At 34.2% G+C, this 23,102-nt stretch overlaps 2 protein-coding genes across 2 annotated transcripts in view; one reads left to right on the top strand and one right to left on the bottom strand.

Moving 5' to 3' along the window:
* Nucleotides 1-1,030: 1,030 nt before the first annotated feature.
* On the bottom strand, nt 1,031-10,617 carry LOC129229989 (39S ribosomal protein L49, mitochondrial-like). The gene is made up of 4 exons (XM_054864374.1): nt 10,482-10,617; nt 6,577-6,757; nt 5,725-5,852; nt 1,031-1,183 (listed from the first exon to the last, which is right to left on the bottom strand). The coding sequence occupies exons 1-4, from the start codon at nt 10,575-10,577 to the stop codon at nt 1,037-1,039; spliced, it is 552 nt and encodes a 183-aa protein (XP_054720349.1). The 5' UTR covers nt 10,578-10,617; the 3' UTR covers nt 1,031-1,036.
* Nucleotides 10,618-11,207: 590 nt separating this feature from the next.
* LOC129229759 (mitogen-activated protein kinase kinase kinase 11-like) overlaps nt 11,208-23,102 on the top strand; it is a 44,048-nt gene continuing 32,153 nt past the window's right edge. Inside the window, exon 1 of the mRNA XM_054864131.1 lies at nt 11,208-11,898. Within this exon, the coding sequence (XP_054720106.1) occupies nt 11,211-11,898 (688 nt within the window). The 5' untranslated portion in view covers nt 11,208-11,210. The remainder of the gene's footprint in view (nt 11,899-23,102) is intronic.

Genomic DNA, 23,102 nt, shown 5'->3' with positions numbered 1-23,102 from the left:
TAGGCGCCGCTTAATATGATCGATTTGGGATAAATACAGTTTGATATCAATAACCGATTGATGACAGTAACAGAATATAATCAAGGACACCCAAAATGTTTTTTTTTTTTTTTCAATTAAGAATCATTGATTTTTACAACTGCAAATGAAAATTACAATGATTCAACTGAACATGTTTTTAAATTATAAATCACTATGTTAGCAGAATGGAATAGGTCTTTTTTCCATCAATCAAACCATCCATCCAACAAGTCTTTTTTGCCCATTTTTTTGCTGTATTAACGGACCCGTTTAGTTGTTTAATTGCATATCCCTTTCCCCGACATTCGCAAACGAGTTTCAAAGCAGACTCAACCTCACAATCTTTTCCAGCACGGTTTTGCTTGTTGTTTAAATTTTCATTTTGCTTCTTTTTGTTTTCAATCTCGTCACGACTTTTAGTAACTTGCAAAGTAATGACTGTGTGCGTGTGAGAAATGTTTAGTTGTTCTAAAGCATATCCGTAACTCATTATGGTCAGATTACCAAAGCGTTTTAAAATGTCAATTTTTTCCTTGAGAACTAAATCATTACGCTTTTTCTCTATCTTTAAAATGTTTGTCATTTAGAGTGAAGTTTTTGCTGGAACTAAACAGGGAGAAATATTCTTCTGCTTTACTGATAAAAAGGAAACTTGTTTTCCTGGAAGCTACTTGTCTGGATTTGTGTTGGTATGTTGGTTGAGGAGGAAAAAAGGAAAATTTTAAAATTCATGAAAAAATGATAAAAGTAAACGAAGGCATGATAAAATAAACCGTGATCACATTAAGTGGCGCCTACTGTATATAATTTTGCTTGAAAAGATCTTGTTTTTTAATGAACATTTTATATGAATGAATATTATATTTAATTATACGAGATGTAATCCTTGCATACATGTAGATAATTTTTGATACATGTAATTCAAGTCATAGTTATAAAAAATCAATTGTTTTACAAATTAAAAATGGTATCTTAATGTATGATATAAAACCGAATGTAAGAAAACAGGCAACTTTTAAAAACCTTTATTATACAACCATTCTTTTATGAGCTCTGAATGTCTTCCTCTAAAATTCACATAACAACTAATTTCATTCACATTTGACTCCACCTCCTCACCAAGTCTCTCTTCAAGATATGACTTCAAATCATGTTCAAAGACCTGTCAGGAAGAATTAATATAACGTTTTAAGTACAGTTCAAATTTAATGAGTTTCATACAAACATAAGCTTAAAATTAAACCATAGTGAAACTTGCATCAGGAAAAGTGATTGAACTTTGGGAAAACTACTTTATAAAAAATATAATGCATTGATTATACTTTGGGAGAAAAATATAGAACACGCACGATATTTTTAAGTTATATTTATTCCACACTTTACTTGGCTCCAGTCGAAGGATTTTCATGATGCAAAAAAGATAAAGAAACCACGTGCTATGATTATGCAGCAGTGCAGTTTTTCATTGAAGAGAGAATAGGTACCTCCATCTGGTGGGGAAACTGGGAATCATAATTATGTGGCATTGGTATCCATTGATCGAGGTGCCACATGCAGGGCCTGATTATCCCACAGGCCAGCTAGGCCTTGGCCTGGGGCCCCATCTCCCTTAGGGGCCTTAAATGTTTTAAAAACTTAACCATAGCATCCAAAATGTGTGTATTTTTGGGAAAATAATAAAAAATCCTCTTTTAAATAAGTGTTAAACATTATTTTGCGTTGACTTGGCGTTGCATCACGTGTTTTGATTAAAAGTGATGGAATACAGAGGGGGCTTCCAAAGCATTGTGGGCCTTGGGCCTTCCGTTTAGTTAGTTGGGCCCTGGCCACATGAAAGAATGGATGCCAGCTCTCAGTGGTCTGCATTAGGTCTGCAAATGGTGAAACACCAATACACAGCCCCATTCAAAAAAAAAAAAAAAAAAACATTTACTCCACACTCAAGATTTGAAACACAATCTCATCTCAGTTTAAACATCAAATTTAGTCAAAAACTGAAAAGAGAGGTAAGGAAAACAAGTCTGAGAAATGAGCTTTTATTGACAGCTAATATGCAAGCTCCAGTTTTAACAAAAATCATTTTTTCTTGCAACGCAAAATAGGGTGTTAACTGCTGCAAACTAATGCAGGTGCAAAAATCTTTCTCTAACTTCAATTAAAAAGCACTAAACATTTATTGATGGATACAAACAATTCAAAAAATTATCGCAAATGCATTTCATGATAGCATTTTCTTATGCTTAATTACTTTGAAGAAAGAAATATTTTTTTTCCAAAATACATATTAACAGCTCTCAACTATCTATGGTTTCACATTCAGGGGCATGCACGTGAGACACAAACACACCCACCTGTTAGACCGAGTCAGAAGGTGGCCCAAGATTTTTAAAATGAGGGGAGAATTATATGCAGGGACGTAGGGGTAAACAGTATGGAGGGGGGGGGCCCTAAAAGCCATATGTGATGAGTCCCAAAATTTCTGTGCATGCCCCTGTTTGCACTGCATCATATCGTGCTGTAAACAGGCTTACTGCTTTTCTATCTATCTATCTTTTTTTTTTTGAAAGGAAAAAGTAAATTATCATAAAAAAAGATACCAATGCAGTTTGCTAAACATTGTTAAGAGTTCGTGATACAACTTTCTTTAAATGACGACACAGTTCTTGAGAAAACACAGGAGATTTATTTACAGCTAAGTATGTATAGGAAGTGTAGTTACAACTGCAAAGTCAATCATCAGCAATTAAGCAAATATCAATGAACACCGTACACTCAATAGTTACACGCGTATTTACATCCAAATACGCAAAAAACAGCTCAAAGGTTTCACAAAACAGAGCTAATACAATCTCTCCAGCGCATGGCTGACACGATTCACAAGGAAAAACTCACTCGAGACTGTCGGTCGTGGCTATTTATAAATCTTGAGAGACCTCTTAAATATTCCACAAGATTCCCGAAGTTTCCTTCCATTTTCTTTTTATTCATTCAAACCTTATCATTCAGAAAAGGAGGGACCATATACTTCATTTGAATGTTAGGGGTCGTATGTACATTACAAGAAGCTATTTACAGGTTACATTACTAAGATAATTTTGGATGCAAAATAATGGAACAAACGCCTAATTTAGCCAGATTACAACAAATTAATCACAAAAATAATTACTATTTACAGAATTTGTAACAATATCCAAAATGGGAAGTTTTCTAATCCTAAGAGCCACGTTACCAGTAAAAAGAATCTGAAGGAAAATTTGATCTGGCAACTGAGATAAAATATGCATACTTTTCAAATCAAAATTTGTGTTTCAAACATTCTTGTGTGAATTCCGTACCTCGGAGCCAGACCACGGTAAGTCACATAATCACTACTTTAGATGAGAGAGGAAAAACATTTGTCTGACGCATGCAAAGGATGGGATGCACCCATTTTTAACCTTGGTGAAAAATGAAAAGGATTTTTTTTTTCAAAGAATTCGTTCGACTCAATGGGAAATAGGCATCTACATATAATGCACTCAGAAACGGAGAACTGCAATTTTTGGACTTACGTCAGTCTGGCTCTGAGTAAAGAATTAACAAGAATATAGGTGCAACCCCCCTTCCACCCTGCACAAAAAAAAAGGACATGCACTTGTTTACAAAATTATGCATCTTTTAAATTAGAACTGGGTACTACAAACATTCCAGTTAGAATTTATGTGTACGAAAGTATCCTCCCTCCCTCCAAGTTTTTACCACATGCTATTGTGGTATAAACTTTAGAAAATATCAGGGTTGTTTGGTTTAAACCACGTTGGTTTAAACCATGGTTTAAACCAATTGGTTTTTTTAGAAAAACCATGCGTTTTTTTAAAAAAATGGTTTAAAAAAAAAAAGCCAAAAAAATCCATTTTACAGGTTTACATTGATTTCCCCACACATATTGAATAAGAAACAAATTATGATTGGAAAAAGCTTCAAAGCTAGTCTTTTTGTTCAAGGCTTTCAACTAAATGAATATTTTCTAAAGACTGTTGGAGAAAACAACGGTTCTTTTGGTTTAAAGCAAAATATTTTTAATCTGTTACAAACAAAAACTATAAAATTACATTTATAAATAAATATACAGGGTGTCCGAAAAGTCCTTGACACATTTAACCTAAAATACCATTGTTATGTGTCGAGGACTTTTCGGACACCCTGTATATGTAAAGTATTCAACTCATTTCAGAAATATGTGTACAATTTTATTCAGAAATATGTGTGTTATACAATTACATAAAATCAACTTCACACCAGAATAACATATGCATAAATACATAGCAACTTTTACGTTATAAATTAATATTATTTTTATGTAATTTAGTACTTTGAACAAAAAGCAAGTTTTGAAGCTTTTCCAGAGCCTAATCAATTTTTGAGTTATGAATGTTATCTAAATGACGAAAATATATGCACTGCACTTTTCTGAAGCTGGTTTGAGTAATGTTGAAGACTTTTAAAGACGGTTGCATTGCATTTTTCAAATTCTTTTTCCTGGCTTTTCCACCACTCAGTCACTGTTGCAGAAGATATAACGTTTTTGGCAAAAAAAAAAAAAAAAAATCTTGAAATAGAATTTGCTACACATTTATTTGTTCTAAAGAGTTTGCATTTAATATTTTTTAAACTTCAATGCTGGATGCAACATGTATGCCAGTAAATAAGCTGTAATTTAAGCCATGTTACACCAATTTTTGCATTTTTGATTTGGTTCTTTGTTTTAGCGATAGTCGATATCTTTTCCAAGTCTTTCCAAAATAAGAACGGAATGGAATATAGAGCAGCACTTTTTTTTAAAACTTTGTCAGTACAACAGCAATTGATTTTTTGACTGTTCAATCATGTACTGTTGTACATTTTGCTTTACTTCAATATTTGCGACATTGTGTATATAAAAATCAGCGTTATGTAAGATCAGAAAGAAAAAATATGAAAATTTTTCTTTTGAAAAGATTATGCTTAAAAATATAACTTTTACCTTTATTCGATAATTATTCATATTATGTTGGTTTTATAAAGTTTTTTTCTTGGATCTTCATTATATTTTATCTTAACCCGCATCACAACCACTTCTTGAAGTATTTTGTATCATAAAGGGTCTATATATACATGCATACTAATATGTTAATCAAGTCAAACATTTCAATCAATATTTCCCCGCAGAAAGCTATTTTAATTATTTAATTTAGTTACAAGATTCTGTTCTTATCTCTTTAATTAATCAAGAAATTAGGTATAATGTGACTATTGAATAACTGTTAATTACATGGAACCTTAATTACCTTCCGAAAATTAATTGTTTTTCTCGCAAATAGTATTTAAACCAAAAAAAAACCCGGTTTAAACAAAAAAAAAACCTGGTTTAAACCAAAAAAAAAAAAAAAAAAACGGTTTTTTTGAAAAAAAAAAAAAAAAAAAAAAAAACGTTTTTTTTACCAACCCTGGAAAATATCAAAGTTAAGTTAAAACTTGGTGGAAAAAAAAGCCTTGGCACTCAAATTTTAAAATGAACAATTAAATGCTTATTCTTTTTTAACATAGTAAGACTTGATACATAAGACAACAAAATATAAAATTAAAGAAATTAACTGCAAGAAATAATACATGACTGTAGCACATGAAACTTAACTTCTCATATTTTTGGATAATGTGGAAATAACAATAAATACAAATACATACCCATATATCGCCATGAACTCTTCTAACTCTAGTAACAAGTATTTCATATACAGAAATATGCCGTTCATAGACAGGCAACATATGATTTCTAGTTCTCTCCACAAAATATGGCAAGTTGGGCACAGTTTCTGGAAGTATAACATGAAATATTTACAAAATATTGTCAGTTGTTAAGCATATAATGCTCAGTTCATTTGCACGATAGTGATTTTTTTTTTTTTTCCGCTTATGTTTGTTTGCACTTTACTCTCGGAGTTTTAAATTTTAGTTATTAATTGTGACATATATAAGTCAAAACAAGAGACTGCTCGAAATGAGATCAAAATCCCTGTCAAATCACCCCCCCCCCCCTCAAAATTTCTATGGCGCAGTTTACGCCAGACCCTTGCTTAACTGTACATTGTCTCTAATTGTCAGTTTTCACTCAAAGCTGATGATAGCTCCTTACAATATTGAAGCGCAGACACTTTCGGTACCACTTCCATGCACAAGTCATTTAAGCGACATATGACTAAATTTCTAGATAGAGTTAATATACTGGCCATGTTTTGAGATCATTATATTTATAATGAAATACAAATTAACTACAAGTATGATTTTAAATGTTTTCTTTGAATATGAGTAGTGATTTAAAAGTTTGACAAATTTTCTCAAAATGACATCTTTCTTTCAATTTTTAAAATTCTTTTATTCAGTTTTCACTTGCCACTTGTAAAACTATGCCATGCCATACTGTGGCACAAGTGCTATGGATTGGCCATCCCTGTTATTAATATTAAACCAAAATAAATAATTTCAAAATAATAAACAGTCTCACAAAATAATTAATTTGATAATAATAATAATGATCACCTGATGGTGCTCTCCATCCAGTGCTTGAGGTCTTTTTAATAGGTTCAGGTATACGTAAAGGGGGGAACAGTCTTTCCACAAAATGCCAATGATCTTTTACTTCTTCAACATCTGTAAATTTTGGGTCTTTATTTTCTATCCATATATCTTGAGGTATAACTTTTGCACGATAAACTTCAGACTTAAAGATGAAAATAAAGAAAAAGAAGTAAGCTAAAGTATAATAATATCAATTATTGCATCAGGGGTCTGTCCAGGATTTTTCACAGGGTCCGTTTTTTGTGAAAAATTAAATAATTTTGTGAAAAATGAATAAATTTTGTGAAAAATAATTAATTTCGCAAAAAAAAAAAAAAAAGAATTTTTTTGTTAAAACGAAATTTTATAATTTAGAGATGGCACAAACTGCATCAATTAAACTTAAAGTTGAGTGTTTTCCTCTTCTATGTCGAGAATATCATTCTGGAGTGTTTTTCTGATATTTGGCGGGGGGGGGGGGGGGGGGGGCATCGCTCTCTCAAGTATCAATATTTATCTACCATTCTACATTTTGTTAAATTATACTACAAATATTTCTGTCCAGTATTTGAAATAATTGTAACAAAAAAAAAAAAAAATAAATAAATAAAATTCAGAATATGGTTCAGCATTTAACTTTGTGACCCAAGACACTCTTAAAAAGCACAGAATTTCGTTTAAAACGCATAAATTCCGTGATTTTAACAAAAATAAAAAGTTATTTTAATTGTTTACCTCTTAACAAAGCGTAATAAACATCCAAAATTCGAAAAATCGGATTCCGATAGCGGATGCAAAGAGATCGCAATTCTCAAAGTGAAGGCATCAAAAGTATAAAAACGACTTGTAAAAGAAATATTTTTGATAAAATTATTTAAAAATTTCATTTTAGAGTCCTATGATAAACATTTCATTAACATCTGTGGACACAGTTGAAGCAAAAAAAAAAATAAATAAAATAAAATAAACCATCTATTCAGCATTTTAATTTTTGACTCATAACAGAAAATGGAATTTTGCTTTAAAAACTTGAAATGAGAGTTCTAACAGAAATAAAGAGACTTTTCATTTATTTGCATCTTAATAAAGCGAAGTTAGCTCGAAAAAAAGAACAAAATATGACTCTCATTCTCATATCAGATTTAAAGGATTGCATTTTTCAAAATGTAGACATCTAAAGAAAAAAAAACGGTAATTAAAAGTTTATTTCAAGTTAATCATCCTTGTTAGCATCAAAAAATCAAAACCCATATAATTTTCTCCCAAAATAACAATTAAACATCGCACCGCACTGTAAAAACGCAAATATTGACAAGCTAGTAAAATGAGAATATTTTCTAATCAAGTCATTATAAAGGTTCAACGCCAGATGCTAAGTGGTGATAATTTTAAAGTTGGTAACCCTATCTGAAGCGATCATATTTTTTTCCCACCCTTACTATCCTTTTGCAGTTCTAAGTTCATTTCGCAGATATATATTATTATTGTTTATTAAATCATGAGCGGGGAGAAAAGTGCTTACCAATGCCTTTTCAGAAAAGTTTACAACAACATCGCTGCTAATTAGCTGTGATAAAACAAACAAACAACCATTATATTTATTTGGCAGTAGCAATTATTTATCGCTTGCAGGAGCATCGCAAGAGTGCCGATTTTTTTCTTTCAAAATTAGCCGATTTTGTATAAGCTGATCCCTCTAATTTGACTTCAAAAAAGGTTCCAAAAATTATCGGTTTAATACACAGAAATATGCATTGTTTTGCTTTCAGATTTGCTCTTTCAATTAACAATTTGAAAGATCCGATCTTGTTTATCAGAATTTTGTGAAGGGTCCGTTTTGTTTGATCGGGATTTTGTGAAAGGTCCGTTTTGTTTGATCGGGATTTTGTGAAAGGTCCGTTTTGTTTAGATCGGGATTTTGTGAAAGGTCCGTTTTGGTTGATCGGATTTTTGTGAAGGGTTCGTTAACGGACCCAAATATCCTCTGGCCAGACCCCTGTGCATACATGTAAAAATATAATCAACAATGTTTAAAAAAAAACATACAAGAAATTGTATTTCAGAAATAAGGAAACCCCTTTATAAAATCAAAAAGAGAAAAGCTTATGGATGTAAAAACATTTGACAAATAATGAGCTTTTCTAGGATATCTTTGCATCCATAAGCTCTTATTTTTTTGCAGGGATGACTATGTGTGTATGGGATGCGTCAGTGGATGCTATGCATCGGAACCCTGCAATTGGAGGATGCCCAACATGATTCACACTAAAAGAATGTACTCTTATTCTTGTATATAAATACTCAACTTTATTGCTATTTTCAATACAGAGAGGGCTCATGCTTGGGTTTAGCTCTCAAACACACTTGGTATGACTTATTTATCGATCCAATGAAAAATTTGAAAGGCTGAGTTGACCGTGCCCAACCCGGGAATGGAACCCGTGTCTGTGCTTCTTATGTCATCAAAGATGTTTTCCAATTGCATATTTAGGTCTTTGATTTAAAAAACTTTTTGAGGGAAAATGGGCAAATTTGACCTATTACCTTATTGTTTTAAAATATGTCCTACAGTTGTTTGGACCTTAATTTGCAAAAATTTCCATTCACAGAACAATCACACACACCGTAAAAAAAGATCATCTAATGTTGCATTTCAGAATCTCAATTTCAAAAAACTTCTGGGAGAGCTCCCAACTATTACCTCCCTCAGTGTTATTAAGGATATCTAAAAATTTCGCTTTTAAGACTTCAGTTTTGAAGGCTGGTGAGGGTCCCTTTTATTAACATCATCAAAGATGACCTACAATTGTGTATGTAGGGCTTCAATATCGAAACTTTCCAAGGTAAGTTTTGAATCATACTTTCTGTTAAATCGCCTAAAAATGCATTTTTAAAGCTTGAGTTTCGAAAATTTTCTGGGGAAGCCCCCTCAAATCCCCATTTACAACATCATCAAAGGAAAATAAATAGAGGACCCCATCCCTCATTTTGTCAAACTGGGAGAGAGGGCAAAAGCTTCACTTGTCCTCGTACCCTGCTGCCTGTGAGAAAGGACAAAGGGGGTGGGAGGTGAAAATACGATTTCGATTGAGTCTGAACATGTGAGGTTGAATGTAATCTACAAGCTTGGCCAAGTGCGTAAATAAACGTTAATCTGGCCTGCTTGTAACATTGTACCTTGAAATGTCCGGGAATAGGGCCCAAAAGACAATTCATTACTTTAAAAATGAAAATTCTAGTATTCAAATGCAAAACTTATGCATCATTTAATGTTTTTTTTTTTTCCTAAGTTTGAGGTGTCTGCGGACCACTGGAAGAAACTGATTTAGAACAAATCCTCCTTTCCCTACTAAATAAACGCGAGATTTAGCCCATTCCTAATGTTCAGTATATATCGAATACAAAGCAAGAAAAAGCTAAAACTAAGCAAAAATAAGAATTTCTCGCATTTAAGGTTAAGCTTTCATTTGCACTTCATATTCATTTTGTGCACTTAAACAAGTGGTCAACCTAATTTGAAAAGTTAATTTTACTCCTATATTTTCCCAAAAAACTCATTGTTTACAAAAATAAACGTTTTAACATATATTCGTTACTATAACTGACTTTACATTTATAAGTAATAGGATTTAGCAGGAGAACTGGCCTGCCGTAGTATATCTTTGACAAACTGCCAATTTATGAAAATCAAAATCAAGCTTAAAAGAAGAAAAACTTTTCAAATGGGCTTTGATTAAAATTACAAATAAGGAGGAGCAGTCAGAACATAATAAAAAAGTTGCTTTTTTTCTTTATAATTTTACGATTTGTTTTTGCAAGATAAGGTGATCGTTATTCAACTTCTCATTATTTGGGCTTTTTTTTAATTATTTCTTTCCAACACTTACATTATCAATAACAGGTGGTCTCGTAGCTTTTTGTCGAAATTTTGGACATTTTTGAACAAACTTAATATTAGAGAAGGTTAAAAGTTGTCTTAACATTTTATCAAGATACGGAGATGGTAGGGATAGGGATGTAAACAAAAACAAATGCCGGATGTTGATGATGATGATGAAAGCGAAACTAAATTTGAGGCTTATCCAACTCCACAACATAACGTTGAAATTTTTCAAAGATTGTTTTGGGATGCATTTTAAAATTAATTGACCCCTTCCTTCAATTGAAAAACATTTCAAAACTTTCGTAAGAGTTTCCAAATGGCACATAGAGGGCTAAAAACACAAACCTATGAATATGGCATCTCCACAACGAAACTATCTACGGTAGCAGTGAAATTTATCATGGCGAAAATTTGTTTGTTGTGAGGTGAAAGATGCTGATATGTCTCTCTTAAATGGGAGAGTTCAGCTGGAAAGTCGTGATGATTGCTTCCATCATTTTGTAAATAAAACTTTTCATAATATTACTAATTTCTTGCCCAACAATGGTGTGTTTGTCAGTTAAATCTATGTAAATGAATACTACTGTCGGTAGATCATCTGATCATCCTAATGCTAAGCCGCTAGCTCGCTTCCACTATGCGAGCTTTTCCCCTCGTTTAAATATACTTAAACATGAGGGGTTTGCATCTTAGCAGCTGTATATAATTTATTTTCCTCATTCCTGTCCTGTCCATGGAATCTAATCAAGTTAATATTGGAGGCGATCATGGTCGTGAAGACAAAAATAGATTTTGGACAGCTGTTTACGATTACGAAGCTGTGGGAGATGATGAATTATCATTACGACGGGGAGAACAAGTGGAAGTACTGTCCAAAGATTCTAAAATATCTGGTGATGAAGGTTGGTGGACGGGTAAAATTGGTGATAAAGTTGGGATATTCCCTAGCAATTTCGTGACTCAACAAGATGTCAATCATTTGGAGCAAGTAGGCAATAATGGTCGAGTGTTCGAAATTCTTTTCTCCGATTTAGAACTGGAAGAAGTTATTGGTGTCGGCGGCTTTGGAAAAGTTTATAGGGGATCTTGGAAAGGACAGGAAGTTGCTGTTAAAGCTGCTAGACAGGATCCTGATGAAGATATTAGTGTGACTACTGAAAATGTCAGGCAAGAAGCTAAACTCTTCTGGTTGCTAAATCATCCCAATATTGTGACTTTAAAAGGTGTCTGTCTTGAAGAACCTAATTTGTGTTTAGTGATGGAATATGCCCGTGGAGGGTCTTTAAATAGAGTGTTAAGTGGGAGGAAAATACCACCTGATGTGCTGGTTGACTGGGCTATACAAATAGCTAGAGGGATGAATTATCTCCATTATGAAGCACCTATTTCGTTAATTCATCGTGATTTGAAATCTAGTAATGGTAAGTATTTTGTTGAAGCAGTTTATTAATTGTAAAATCTATTATTTAATAATTATTCACCAGACAATTCGACACACGGTCAGACAACCAAACCATTAGTCGAAGCCTTCTTCAACCAATAAAAAGGCTTCAAAATTCAACCCCTTTCTAGCTGAGAGTCTAATTATCTGGTGAATATGGACAAGAATGTTTAATACGGTACTGAGATATATTATGAACTGAACGTTTTTAATTCTTCTACTAGCTGTGTGCCCGGCGTTGCACAGGCTACTTAAAAAATGAAAGAGATGTCCAATTGATGTTTTTATATTACTCTGACATCAGTTTCTAAAGCGCTAAGGAGTAAATAAATACGCGTAATGCAAGGTTTGCAAAACACCAGTAGAGCATATTTTTGGCAAAAATCTCTTTAACGTTAATCATAGTTATCAATGATACAAGTTATGAGAATTTTCAATTATCAACAAAAGATGAAAATGTATATGCATTATCAACTATAATCTGTGCTCACGTTAAAATGAATTACATCTGATAGACTATATCTGAACTATTTATGTACAATGACAATCAGCTTTTTACATAGAGTAACACATACTTTTTGGTTGATTACGTGAAACTAAAGCACCAAGACTAAATAGCTACTAATAAGCATTAATTTAATACCAAGTCATCAGATTCTAATTTAGCTTTAGTTAAAATCCTTAAAAACAATCTTTTTTGTTCAACTCTGGTTCACATAGAAATCCAAACAATCTTAATTTAACATGTTCTTTTAACGATATAAACTGTATTTTGAAAATAGAAACAGGAAAGAAAAAGAGACTTGTTACAAATCGAAAACTCATCCATGTGACGGGAAAAAGTCCAACAAAATAAAAATAATTAGTCGCACATCCAAAGTGTACCAAAATATGAGGCCGGTGAATGATAAACTTACACTACAATCAATAAACATAGCTAAAGAAACAACTTTCATCTGCTGAAAAGAGTTAAGAACGTTGAATGTAAAAAATAAAAAAAGGACAAATGATAAAATAAAGGCTATGTCCGAATAGGGCAACCAATTTTAAACTATTTTAAAATGAAATTCTAGATGGAAACGTTGTTTTAAGATTTGGACAGCAACCGAAAAAATCTCTTTTAAAACAATTATTAGAATTTTACTCACTCACTTATATGCAAAATGGCAACAGGAAAGAAATAAAAATTCCTGAATAACGTTATGTTAATTAACGTTTTAATTAATGTCTCCGCTAATTAAAGTCGCACAATTACGAGATTGGTCCTATTGTTTTTTTCTTTGGAAAATTTTGAGTGATCGGTATCTCGTTTGACTCTCGATTCACAGCGGTTCTCGAGAAGATCGATCTTCAGACAGACAGACGGACGTGAACAGATTTTAATATATACAGGGGTGATTGTGTTCCGGTATTTTACTGAATTTTCGGACATATTTCCGGTATTTTTATGTCCGAAAATACCAGAATTCTGTTTTTTTTTATTATGCTTTTATCTCCCTACCTCCGCAATTTTTTAAAATTATATAATACTCATCAAATATACCTGCAAGAGCCTTAAGATGGACACCTATCCCTTAAGATGAACAAATAAATGTCAAGATAATTTGTATAACACCAGCTCAAAAGTAACTTTGTAACCCATTAAAAATTTAATCACATGTACACACCATATTTTGACTCAGAACTATTTAATACTATGGCAAAGGTGCACTTAAGTAATAAGGGTCAAAGATTACCCCCCCCCCTCCCCCAGGTTTCGCTTTGAAACTTTCAGGTATTTTTTGATGAACTCACAATCACCCCTGTATATAGTAGATTAATAATATTCATGGTATTATTTATTTTAATGAATTTGTTTAAATAATTTTTAATTTCTCAATTCTTTTGCACAAATCAGACATTTTAAACATATATTTGCACTTTATTCTTGGAAATTTAAACTTTTAGCTTTAAATTGTGATTTTTTAAAAAATATAAGCAGGGCCGTTTGCCACTGCACGAAATGCTATAAAATTCTAAGTTTGGAGAAAGGAACTCTGGTTTGACAAAAGCATTTCCAAATAAAAAATTCTCCAAGTTTTTTACAGAAAAACAATATTTCCCTCTACTTTCAAAATTATGGCAAAAGATTCTTAAACATTCCTGAAGAGAACAAAAAGTACAGCCAAGTTGAAGTCACTGCCCACTATGAGAAAAGGTACTAGAATGAAAATTAAGTGCCTTAATGCAGGGTTCTCAAACTGGGTGCCACAAAGTTTCTGGGTTTTGTGGCAATCCCTTCCAGGCAGGGTTGCTCTTTTGTTCACTCTTTTGTAAAAAGTCTGGGACGCCGAAGAAATTGGACAAAATGGACGAAATGAAATATTAACTGATTATCCATACATAAATTTATTGTTATGGTGTAATAAAATTGGTATATAATTCTAATACATTATATATTATGAATTAATCATTTAATTTGAATAAAAAGATTGTTTGAAATAGATCTATTGTTAAATCCAAGCATCTTATTGGCTTTGTTACTAGCTATGCTGCTAGTAACAAAGCCAATAAGATGCTTGGACTTAAAGATGCTCCTGACTTATTAAGACGCCCTTATGAGTAATTTTTTCTGCCTGACTAATGATTGAACCTTGCAAATAATAACTTGTACACTTATTTCCATGTCTTAAATGTAGCACTTGACATTTCCCAACATTAACAGCCATACCCCATTTATCAGCCCACTCTGTAATATGATCTAGATCCTCTTTCAGCTGATATGCTTGTTCTTCATTTTCTACAATCCCCATAACTTTGATATCATCAGCAAAACAATTCATGTTCCCAGAAATATTTTTGTGAATATCGTTCATAAAGACAATGAACAAAACAGGCCCTAACAGTGATCCCTGAGGAATCCCGCTTAAAACCTCACTCAATTTAGAATAATTTCCCCTTACAACTACCCTTTGTTTCCTTGGTCGACCAGTTTTTTACTCAAATAAAAATTTTCCCTCCTATTCTTACTATATCAGCTAATTTGCTAAGTAGAATAACATGCAGTACCTTATCGAAAGCTTTTTGAAAATCAATGTAAACAAGATCTACAGACTTCTTATTGTCTAAAGCCATGGTAACTTTGTCATATAAATGTAATAAATTAGTTGCACAAGATTTACCTTTCTTGAAACCATACTGAAAACTTGTCAATAGATTATTCGCAACTCCAACGAACTATAGGGGGCACTGAAGTCACTGTCTAATGGCGGACTTAAAAACTAAAACAAACGCACATGGTAACGAAGAAAATGCTAAAAGTGTTGTGATTTTTGTTCGTACATATGATTTTTTTGCTTTATTCTTTTAAAATTAATTTTCAAAGTCTTGTGGATATTCTGGCCCATGTAGAAAGAAATGAGAATTCAAGAAGCATTACTAAACGTCAAAGATTAATGCAAACTACGTAGTTCGTAGTTCTAAGCAGCTATTTATACAAATACAAATACAAATGTGACGACCAGCAACAGGCTCTGGGGCCCAGCTAGGCTGGTCCTAGTCAATTAATTAGTCCCCAATGAAGATCAATGGCCCTCTTAAAGCTATCCACTCCCTTGCTCATTACCGCCTCTTCCGGTAAGCTATTCCAAGTGCCCACGACCCTGCTAAAGTAGTAGTTTTTCCTGATTTCCAAGTTAGCCTGAGATTTAAATAGCTTAAAACAATGACCCCTTGTCCTACTTTCCCCGCAAAAATTTAATCCATTTACATCTTTCATTTTGATAAATTTAAATAACTGAATCATGTCCCCTCTGACTCTCCTTTGCTCCAGGCTATACATGTTAAGCCTATTAAGTCTGGTATCATAATCTAAATCTGAGAGTCCCCTTACTAATTTAGTTACCCTTCTTTGAACCCTTTCCAATACAAAAATATCTTTCTTCAGATAAGGCGACCAAAACTGAACAGCATACTCCAAATGAGGTCTTACTAAACTCCTATATAAAGGCAGAAGAACTTTCTTAGATTTGTTTGAAATAGATCTATTGATGAACCCAAGCATTTTGTTGGCTTTGTTACTAGCAATACTGCACTGTTGACTAAACTTGAAGTCCTGATTTATAAAGACACCCAGATCCATAACATTTTCTGCCTGATTTATGACTGAACCCTGTAAACGATATCTCATACGCTTATTTGCATGACCTAAGTGTAGCACTTGACATTTCCCTACATTAACTGCCATACCCCATTTATCTGCCCACTTAGTAATATGATCTAAATCCTCTTGCAGCTGTTTTACTTGTTCTTCATTTTCGACAATCCCCATAACTTTTACATCGTCAGCAAAACAATTCATGCTTCCAGAAATATTTTCATTGATGTCATTCATAAATATAATAAACAAAAGAGGCCCTAAAACTGATCCTTGAGGAACCCCACTTAAAACATCACTCCAATTAGAATGATTTCCTCTCACAACTACTCTTTGCTTCCTACCAGTAAGCCAATTTCTAACCCAAAGTAAAGTTTTTCCTCCTATTCCAACGTCAGCTAACTTGCTGAGAAGAGCAACATGCGGTACCTTGTCAAAAGCTTTTTGAAAATCAATATAAACAACATCCACACATTTTTTGTTATCTAAAGCTGAGGTAACCTTGTCGTAGAAATGCAATAAATTAGTAGTACAGGATTTACCTTTCCTGAAACCATACTGCAAACTAGTCAACAGACTATTAGTCTCTAAGAACATCATGATCTTAATTTTGATCAAAGTTTCGAAAATCTTACAAATCACCGAAGTCAAACTTACAGGTCTATAATTCCCAGCAATACCTTTAGACCCCTTCTTGAAGAGTGGCATTATGTTAGCCAGCTTCCAGTCCTCTGGCACCGTCCCCGAGTTATAAGAAGCATTGAAAATATTCAAAATAACATCCACTAATTCCTCTGCACATTCAACTAAAATTTTTGGATAGATATTATCTGGTCCCGGGGCTTTAGTTGCTTTAATCTTTTTCAAATGAAATAAAACCTCCTCCCTGGAAAATACAAAATCCTCAAGCTGTATAATCGCTTGTGTCTTGTTAGTGTCAACTGTTGAGATACAGTTATCGTTAAACACACTGGAAAAAAAGTTATTTAGAACATTTGCAATATCCCTATCGTTTTGGATTAAATTTCCATACTCATCAACCAAAGGCCCAATTCGACTGTTTCGAGCTTTCCCAGAATTAGCGTAAGCAAAAAACCTCTTAGGGTTCCCATCAATGTCATCTGCCAGCCTTTGCTCCAATTCCCTTTTCTGAATCCGTGCCAAATACTTAAAATTTCGCCTTGCCTTCCCATACTGGAGCCTCTCCGCACTCTGACCAGTTTCTTTAAACTTACGAAAAGTGGCTTGCTTATAATTAAGAGCTTCTTTAGTCTCCCTGGAGAACCACATGGGCCAAATTTTGGTACTAACACCTTTTCTCCTAAATGGAACATAGTCCCCAACGGTTTTAGCAAGTTTATCCTTAAATTCCGTCCACTGCTGATCTACGTCGTTATTTTCTAACCCTGACGAAAAAACCTCTTTCAAGCTCTGCCTAAGTGCAACAAAATCGGTGTTTCTGAAATTGGGCACAAACCTAAAATTATCATCTTTGCACACTTCAAATTGAACCCGGAACCTAATGCTGTTATGATCACTATCTCCAATATGCTCCCCTACACTCAACCCTTGAACAAAACTACCTATGTCACAAAAAACTAGATCCAAAATGGCCTCCTCTCGAGTTCCCTGAGTTACAACTTGATCTAAGAAACAGTCACCAATTACTTTTAAAAATTCCTCTTCTTTGCTATTACCAGGATAAAAATTATTCCAATCAATACCCGGAAAATTGAAATCCCCCATTATGATAACGGATCCTTTACTGGACATGTCACTTATAATACGGTACATCTGTTCATCTTGTCCCTGGTTTGAATTAGGTGGCCTATAAATGTTTCCAAAGCGTAGCTTTTTGCCCTTACTGCTCATCAACTCAAGCCAAACCATATCAATATCAGTAGGCTTATCATTTATGACCAATTCATTGCAAATAAAATTGTCTCTAACATAAAATAAAACCCCACCACCTCTTTTACCTACTCTATCCTGTCTGAACAAATTATACCCAGCAATATGTAATAACCCTGCATCAGATTCGGTAGCCCATGTCTCTGTAATTCCAATAACATCCAACTTCTCATCCATAACTATGCTTTTCAATTCATCCATCTTGTTCCTAATACTGCGAGCATTGGTATAGAAAACTTTAAGCATGCCTAAGTTGCTTTTATTTAACACCCTGAAATTTCCTAAATTACAATTGTTAACATTACTACTATTGTTCGTCACTTTATTTCCATTCCTAGCAATACCCAAAAAAATTTCGTTATCTCGATACCTGATGCTTGAACCATGCCCCCCATTCCAACTTAGTTTTTTGACTCTGAAGCCCTTAAAATTAATCCACTAACCATTTTGACTCCTGTAGAGCTCAGATGCAGGCCATCCCTAGCAATCCAATCCCGTTTACAATGACTCCATACATCAATGAACCTGATACTGCGCTTTTCGCAAATTGACTTCAGTAGCAAGTTCATACACCTCGCACGTTGATTTAGCCAGCTCCTATGCACTCCATACCTGGGAAGCAAACCAACCACTTGGACATTCGTCGAAAAGCTGGTTGCTTTATCCAACAGGGATTCCCATTCCCTAGAAAACTCCTCATTTTTACTGTGGCCTACATCATTTGTTCCCACCCACAAAGTAACCATATCCTCCTTATTCAATACTCCCTTCTTTTCAGCAACCATATTAACGTCTTTTACCCGAGCCCCTGGTAAACAACACCTAGCCACCTTACGCTTTACTCTCCCAACTGTGTTACCCACCTCCCTTACCATAGAGTCCCCCAAAATTACACCCTTAGTTTCCCAATCTAACTCCTCATTTGAAACTTCCCCCCGAATCTCTGGAACATTTATACCCTCTACAACTGACTTACACCCTAATGCTAACTGGGCTTCCAAAACTAGCATCTTAAGTCTGAGAGTTCAGCACATTTAGTGCAAATATAATCCTCCTCAAAAACAGACTCATTTTCCCCCTTATACAGGCAGAACATATGACATAAATTACAAGAGATCCACCTGTCCCCCTTCCCACTCTTTACCTCTTTCATAATGCATATAACACCCATTTCTACTCAGTGAATATGTTCCAAAAGGCAAAACAGAAAATTAAAAATGCAAAAAAACACAGAATAAATACTAAAAACAGCAGTAAATAAACAGAGTTGCTACACCCAATAAAGCACACAAGATCAAAAACCAGGAGATCACCACATGTTAGGCTTAGCTCCAAAAAATGCAAAAACACTTCAAGAATACAATAACAGCAAAAATGAGCCCCCAAAACACAATAAAACTAAATTACATGATAAAGTGAAGTAAAAAAACCTAAAACTAGACAGTAATAATGAAAAATTATAGTAAAAAAAAACTTATCAAATTAGCAGCAATAACACTTCCTGCATCACAGGCGCCCTCTAGTGGCCAAAAAAGAGGCCACTTTCCACGATGTTGAATTCGATATTTATCAATTCTTGATAAAACTAAATATTAATTGTGGCCTGACAAGAATAACAATTAATGCTAGAAAATTCAATATGACATTACAAATTGTTATCGAAAGAAAATGATACTTTTTTGCCTTGCTTGGCTAGCGCTTATTGTTTTCCATTTGTAGCTGAGTTATTTCTCTCGAATTTCCGAATCGGTTAATTTAAAAATTTTCTGTTTAGATTTTTCTAATTTCTGAGTTACGATTTAATTGTGTCATGTTATGCAAATCATCAACAAAATTCTCACGGATATATGGTGGTAGTTTTCTTTTCAGTTGATTGACCATTATTTCTTTTCACTTATCGAATTCTGTAATCTTACTACCATTTTATTCCACTCATGATAAAAATTAAAAATGGTTTAACTAAAAACGCGAAATCTCGCCAAGGCTACTTTGCTCGCACTATACTAAAACTATAACCCTAAACAAATTTGGCGAAACCTTTCAGCTGAGAATAAAAGTAATAAAGTAAATTCTTTCTCGGTTATTCATTTTGTTCTACGATAATATATTCAAGAAAATATTTTGCATACTGTCCATTCCAACTAAATGCTGCTGTAAAATATGGTAAGTTTAATTAATTTAAGATTTAAAAAAACCCCATATTCTTATAAATTCATACAAAACAATAAAATTTTTTACCTTGTATAACGTTATCCAAGTTTGTTAATCCAGAATTTTCACTTTCACCAATTATTAAGGAAATAATGAAAACTAACATTATTTTGAGAAGCTCGAGAATACTACTAAGGGACGAATTAATTTCTGTAGCTGAAAGCGAACTAAGACACATCGATTGCGTTAATAAATACTTAGAACAAACTGCCTGTGTTTACGTCAACAGACACACGTGGAACGCAACGTGGCAATGTTTTAGTTTCATTTGCAGTTTTGTAAATCACCGCAAGGTAGCGTATTCGAGCGCTGGAGTTCCGAATTAGTCTCCAAAAAATTTGCTATCTTAATTTTTATCAACAATGTTTCAAAAATTTTGCAAACCACTGGAAGTTAGACCCACAGGCAGGGGCGGACTGGCCAGGTCGGCTGGTCGGGGATCCCCGACTGGGCCAACCGCCGAGTGGGCCACTTTAAGCAATTTTTTATTGAACTTAATACATTTAATTCACATCTAACATTTTTAAAAGCGTAATAATAGAAGAAAAAATGAAATTTGTTCACTCTTTGAGGAAAAAGTGTTTGGAATCAGGTTTTTCTCCCATCCTTAGCCAGGGACCAAAGTAAACAGCCGAAGTCCACAAGTGCGAATGCTTTCCTCTCTTTGTCAACTTTCTCTCTAGTTTTTAGAGCTCTGGGATCCATGTCTGTCACATTGAGGAAATGGGAGGGGGCCAGAGAAATTAGGATCCGACGTGGCCTGAAAAAGGGCCCGGGACGAAAAAAGAGCTTTCAAAATCTTATATTAGTACGTCTATTAACAACAATTGGCCTGCACCACTAGACAAAGCGGCCCCGTCCCTGCTATAAATGTGTGGGCCATGCTTTGGGGTGTTGATACATGAGCGGCAGCATGCACAAGGTTGGGGGGGGGGGGGAGAAGGAACATCTGTTGCCCCGGTTCCGATCCTGAAGGGGGCCCGAGATTTTTTTTAATGAGGGGTGAAATATACAGTAGGGAAGTAGTGGTAAACAAAATGTAGGGGGGCCCGTAAAAGTCATTTTTAATGGGCCTCAAAAATTTCTGTACATGCCCCTGGCCTGGTATTCACTGGTTGCGGCAGATTCAACTAAATGCTGTCATTTGGCAATCGATTTCATCAGTCTAATGTAATTTATCGCTATACGAGTATTTTCAGCTCAGAATCGCTTCGGGAAAGCAAGTCTGAACTACGATAAACTGAATCTGAAATAGGACAAAATTTCAACTTAGAAGGGCGAGTTCCTGAACATTGACGGATTTTTGCCTGAGTTCCAGGAAAGGCAAGAGGGGGGGGGGGGAGCTTTTTTTTTTTAGCAACAGTAGTTGTAATCAGGGCCAGATTTAGTCTTGCCGGGGTCCCAGGGTTGCCAACCTTGGAGAAACAATTTGAGGAGCATCTGTGCTGATTTTGAAGAGCAATTTAAAATTTTGCGGAGCAGTTCGGAATTTTGTGTAAAAATCAATAAAATGAACTAAAACCACTTATCTGATTTTTTTAGAGCTTTAATAATTATTCTAAGCACTTGTATGAAAATAATTATTTCTAAATTAATAAACCAGCTTTATACACAATTTCAATCTTTGAGTATAAGCATCTTTAATTTCTTATATTTACATGTTTGTTATGATGAAATAGCAAAATTTAAGCTGGAAAACTTTGGCAGGGAAATGCGTAGCAAAAGAACTTCTTTGCAGAGCCACGGAGTTTCGTAATTTTTGCGCAGCAACTCCGCAAAATGCAGAGCAGTTGGCAACCCTGGGACCCTGTGGTATTTCAGGTATGAGGTCCCTTTCTAGTCCTAAAGTCACGATAGTATTAAGTCTACAACTGAGGACTTTGTTGCAGGAACGAGTTAGGTCAAAACTTTTCCTTTTTTGAAAATTCATTTTTCCGTGTGGAGAATATACGAGGCGTGTTTTTAAAGTAAGTTCCGTTTTTATATAAAAAAGGAACGAGTACAGATAGAGCTAAGTAATTTGGTGCACAAAAATCTACCACCCTTACGCTATTTTTCGACATTGCTCCCGTGATTTTCCAAGCATTTGTCATAGCGTGGTACAGGTTTTTGTATACCTATTCGTACAAAGTTACCGCCCGTTTAGTCAACCATGAAGACTCTTACAGGGCTTTGGCTGGGGCGTTTTTGAACATCCTCTGGTGTGCCCTCACCTCGCTCGCAGCATCTTTCATTTGTTTCGGCATCTAAAGTCTTTCCAAGGTGGTCTGTGGCACAACAGCAATAATGAGCTCAGAGAACATGTTATCCCATGGCTGACTACACAGGCGGCAATTTTCTATGAATAGGTATACAAAAACCTGTACCACGCTATGACAAATGTTTGGAAAATCACGGGAGCAATGTCAAAAAATAGCATAAGGATGGTAGATTTTTGTGCAATAAATTTCTTTGCTCTATCTGTACTCGTTCTTTTTTTATATCAAAACGGAACTTACTTTAAAAATACGCCTCGTAGATGTTCCGATTGGTGCAACAACGGGACACAAATGTAAGATTAGACATTGTAGTAAATTATGTATGCTTTGTTGTAAATAATGTGAGAAAGATATTAGCCTTTCGCTAAGTGGCTGAAGCACGCTAAGTGGTGATAATTTTGAAGTTGGTAATTCTATCTGAAGCGATCATATTTTTTTCCTCATCCTTACTATTCCTTTGCAGTTCTAAGTTCATTTCGCAGATATATATTATTATTGTTTATTAAATAATGAGCGGAGAAAAGTGCTTACCAATGCCTTTTCAGAAAAAGTTTACAACACCACCTCTAATTAGCTGTGATAAAACAAACGACCATTATATTTATTTGGCAGTAGCAATTATTTATCACTTGCAGGAGCATCGAAAGAGTGCCGATTTTTTTTTTTTTC

The sequence above is a fragment of the Uloborus diversus genome, chromosome 9, assembly GCF_026930045.1.
Source record: "Uloborus diversus isolate 005 chromosome 9, Udiv.v.3.1, whole genome shotgun sequence".
Taxonomy (NCBI): domain Eukaryota; kingdom Metazoa; phylum Arthropoda; class Arachnida; order Araneae; family Uloboridae; genus Uloborus; species Uloborus diversus.
This window is presented reverse-complemented; position numbering and strand designations above follow the sequence as displayed.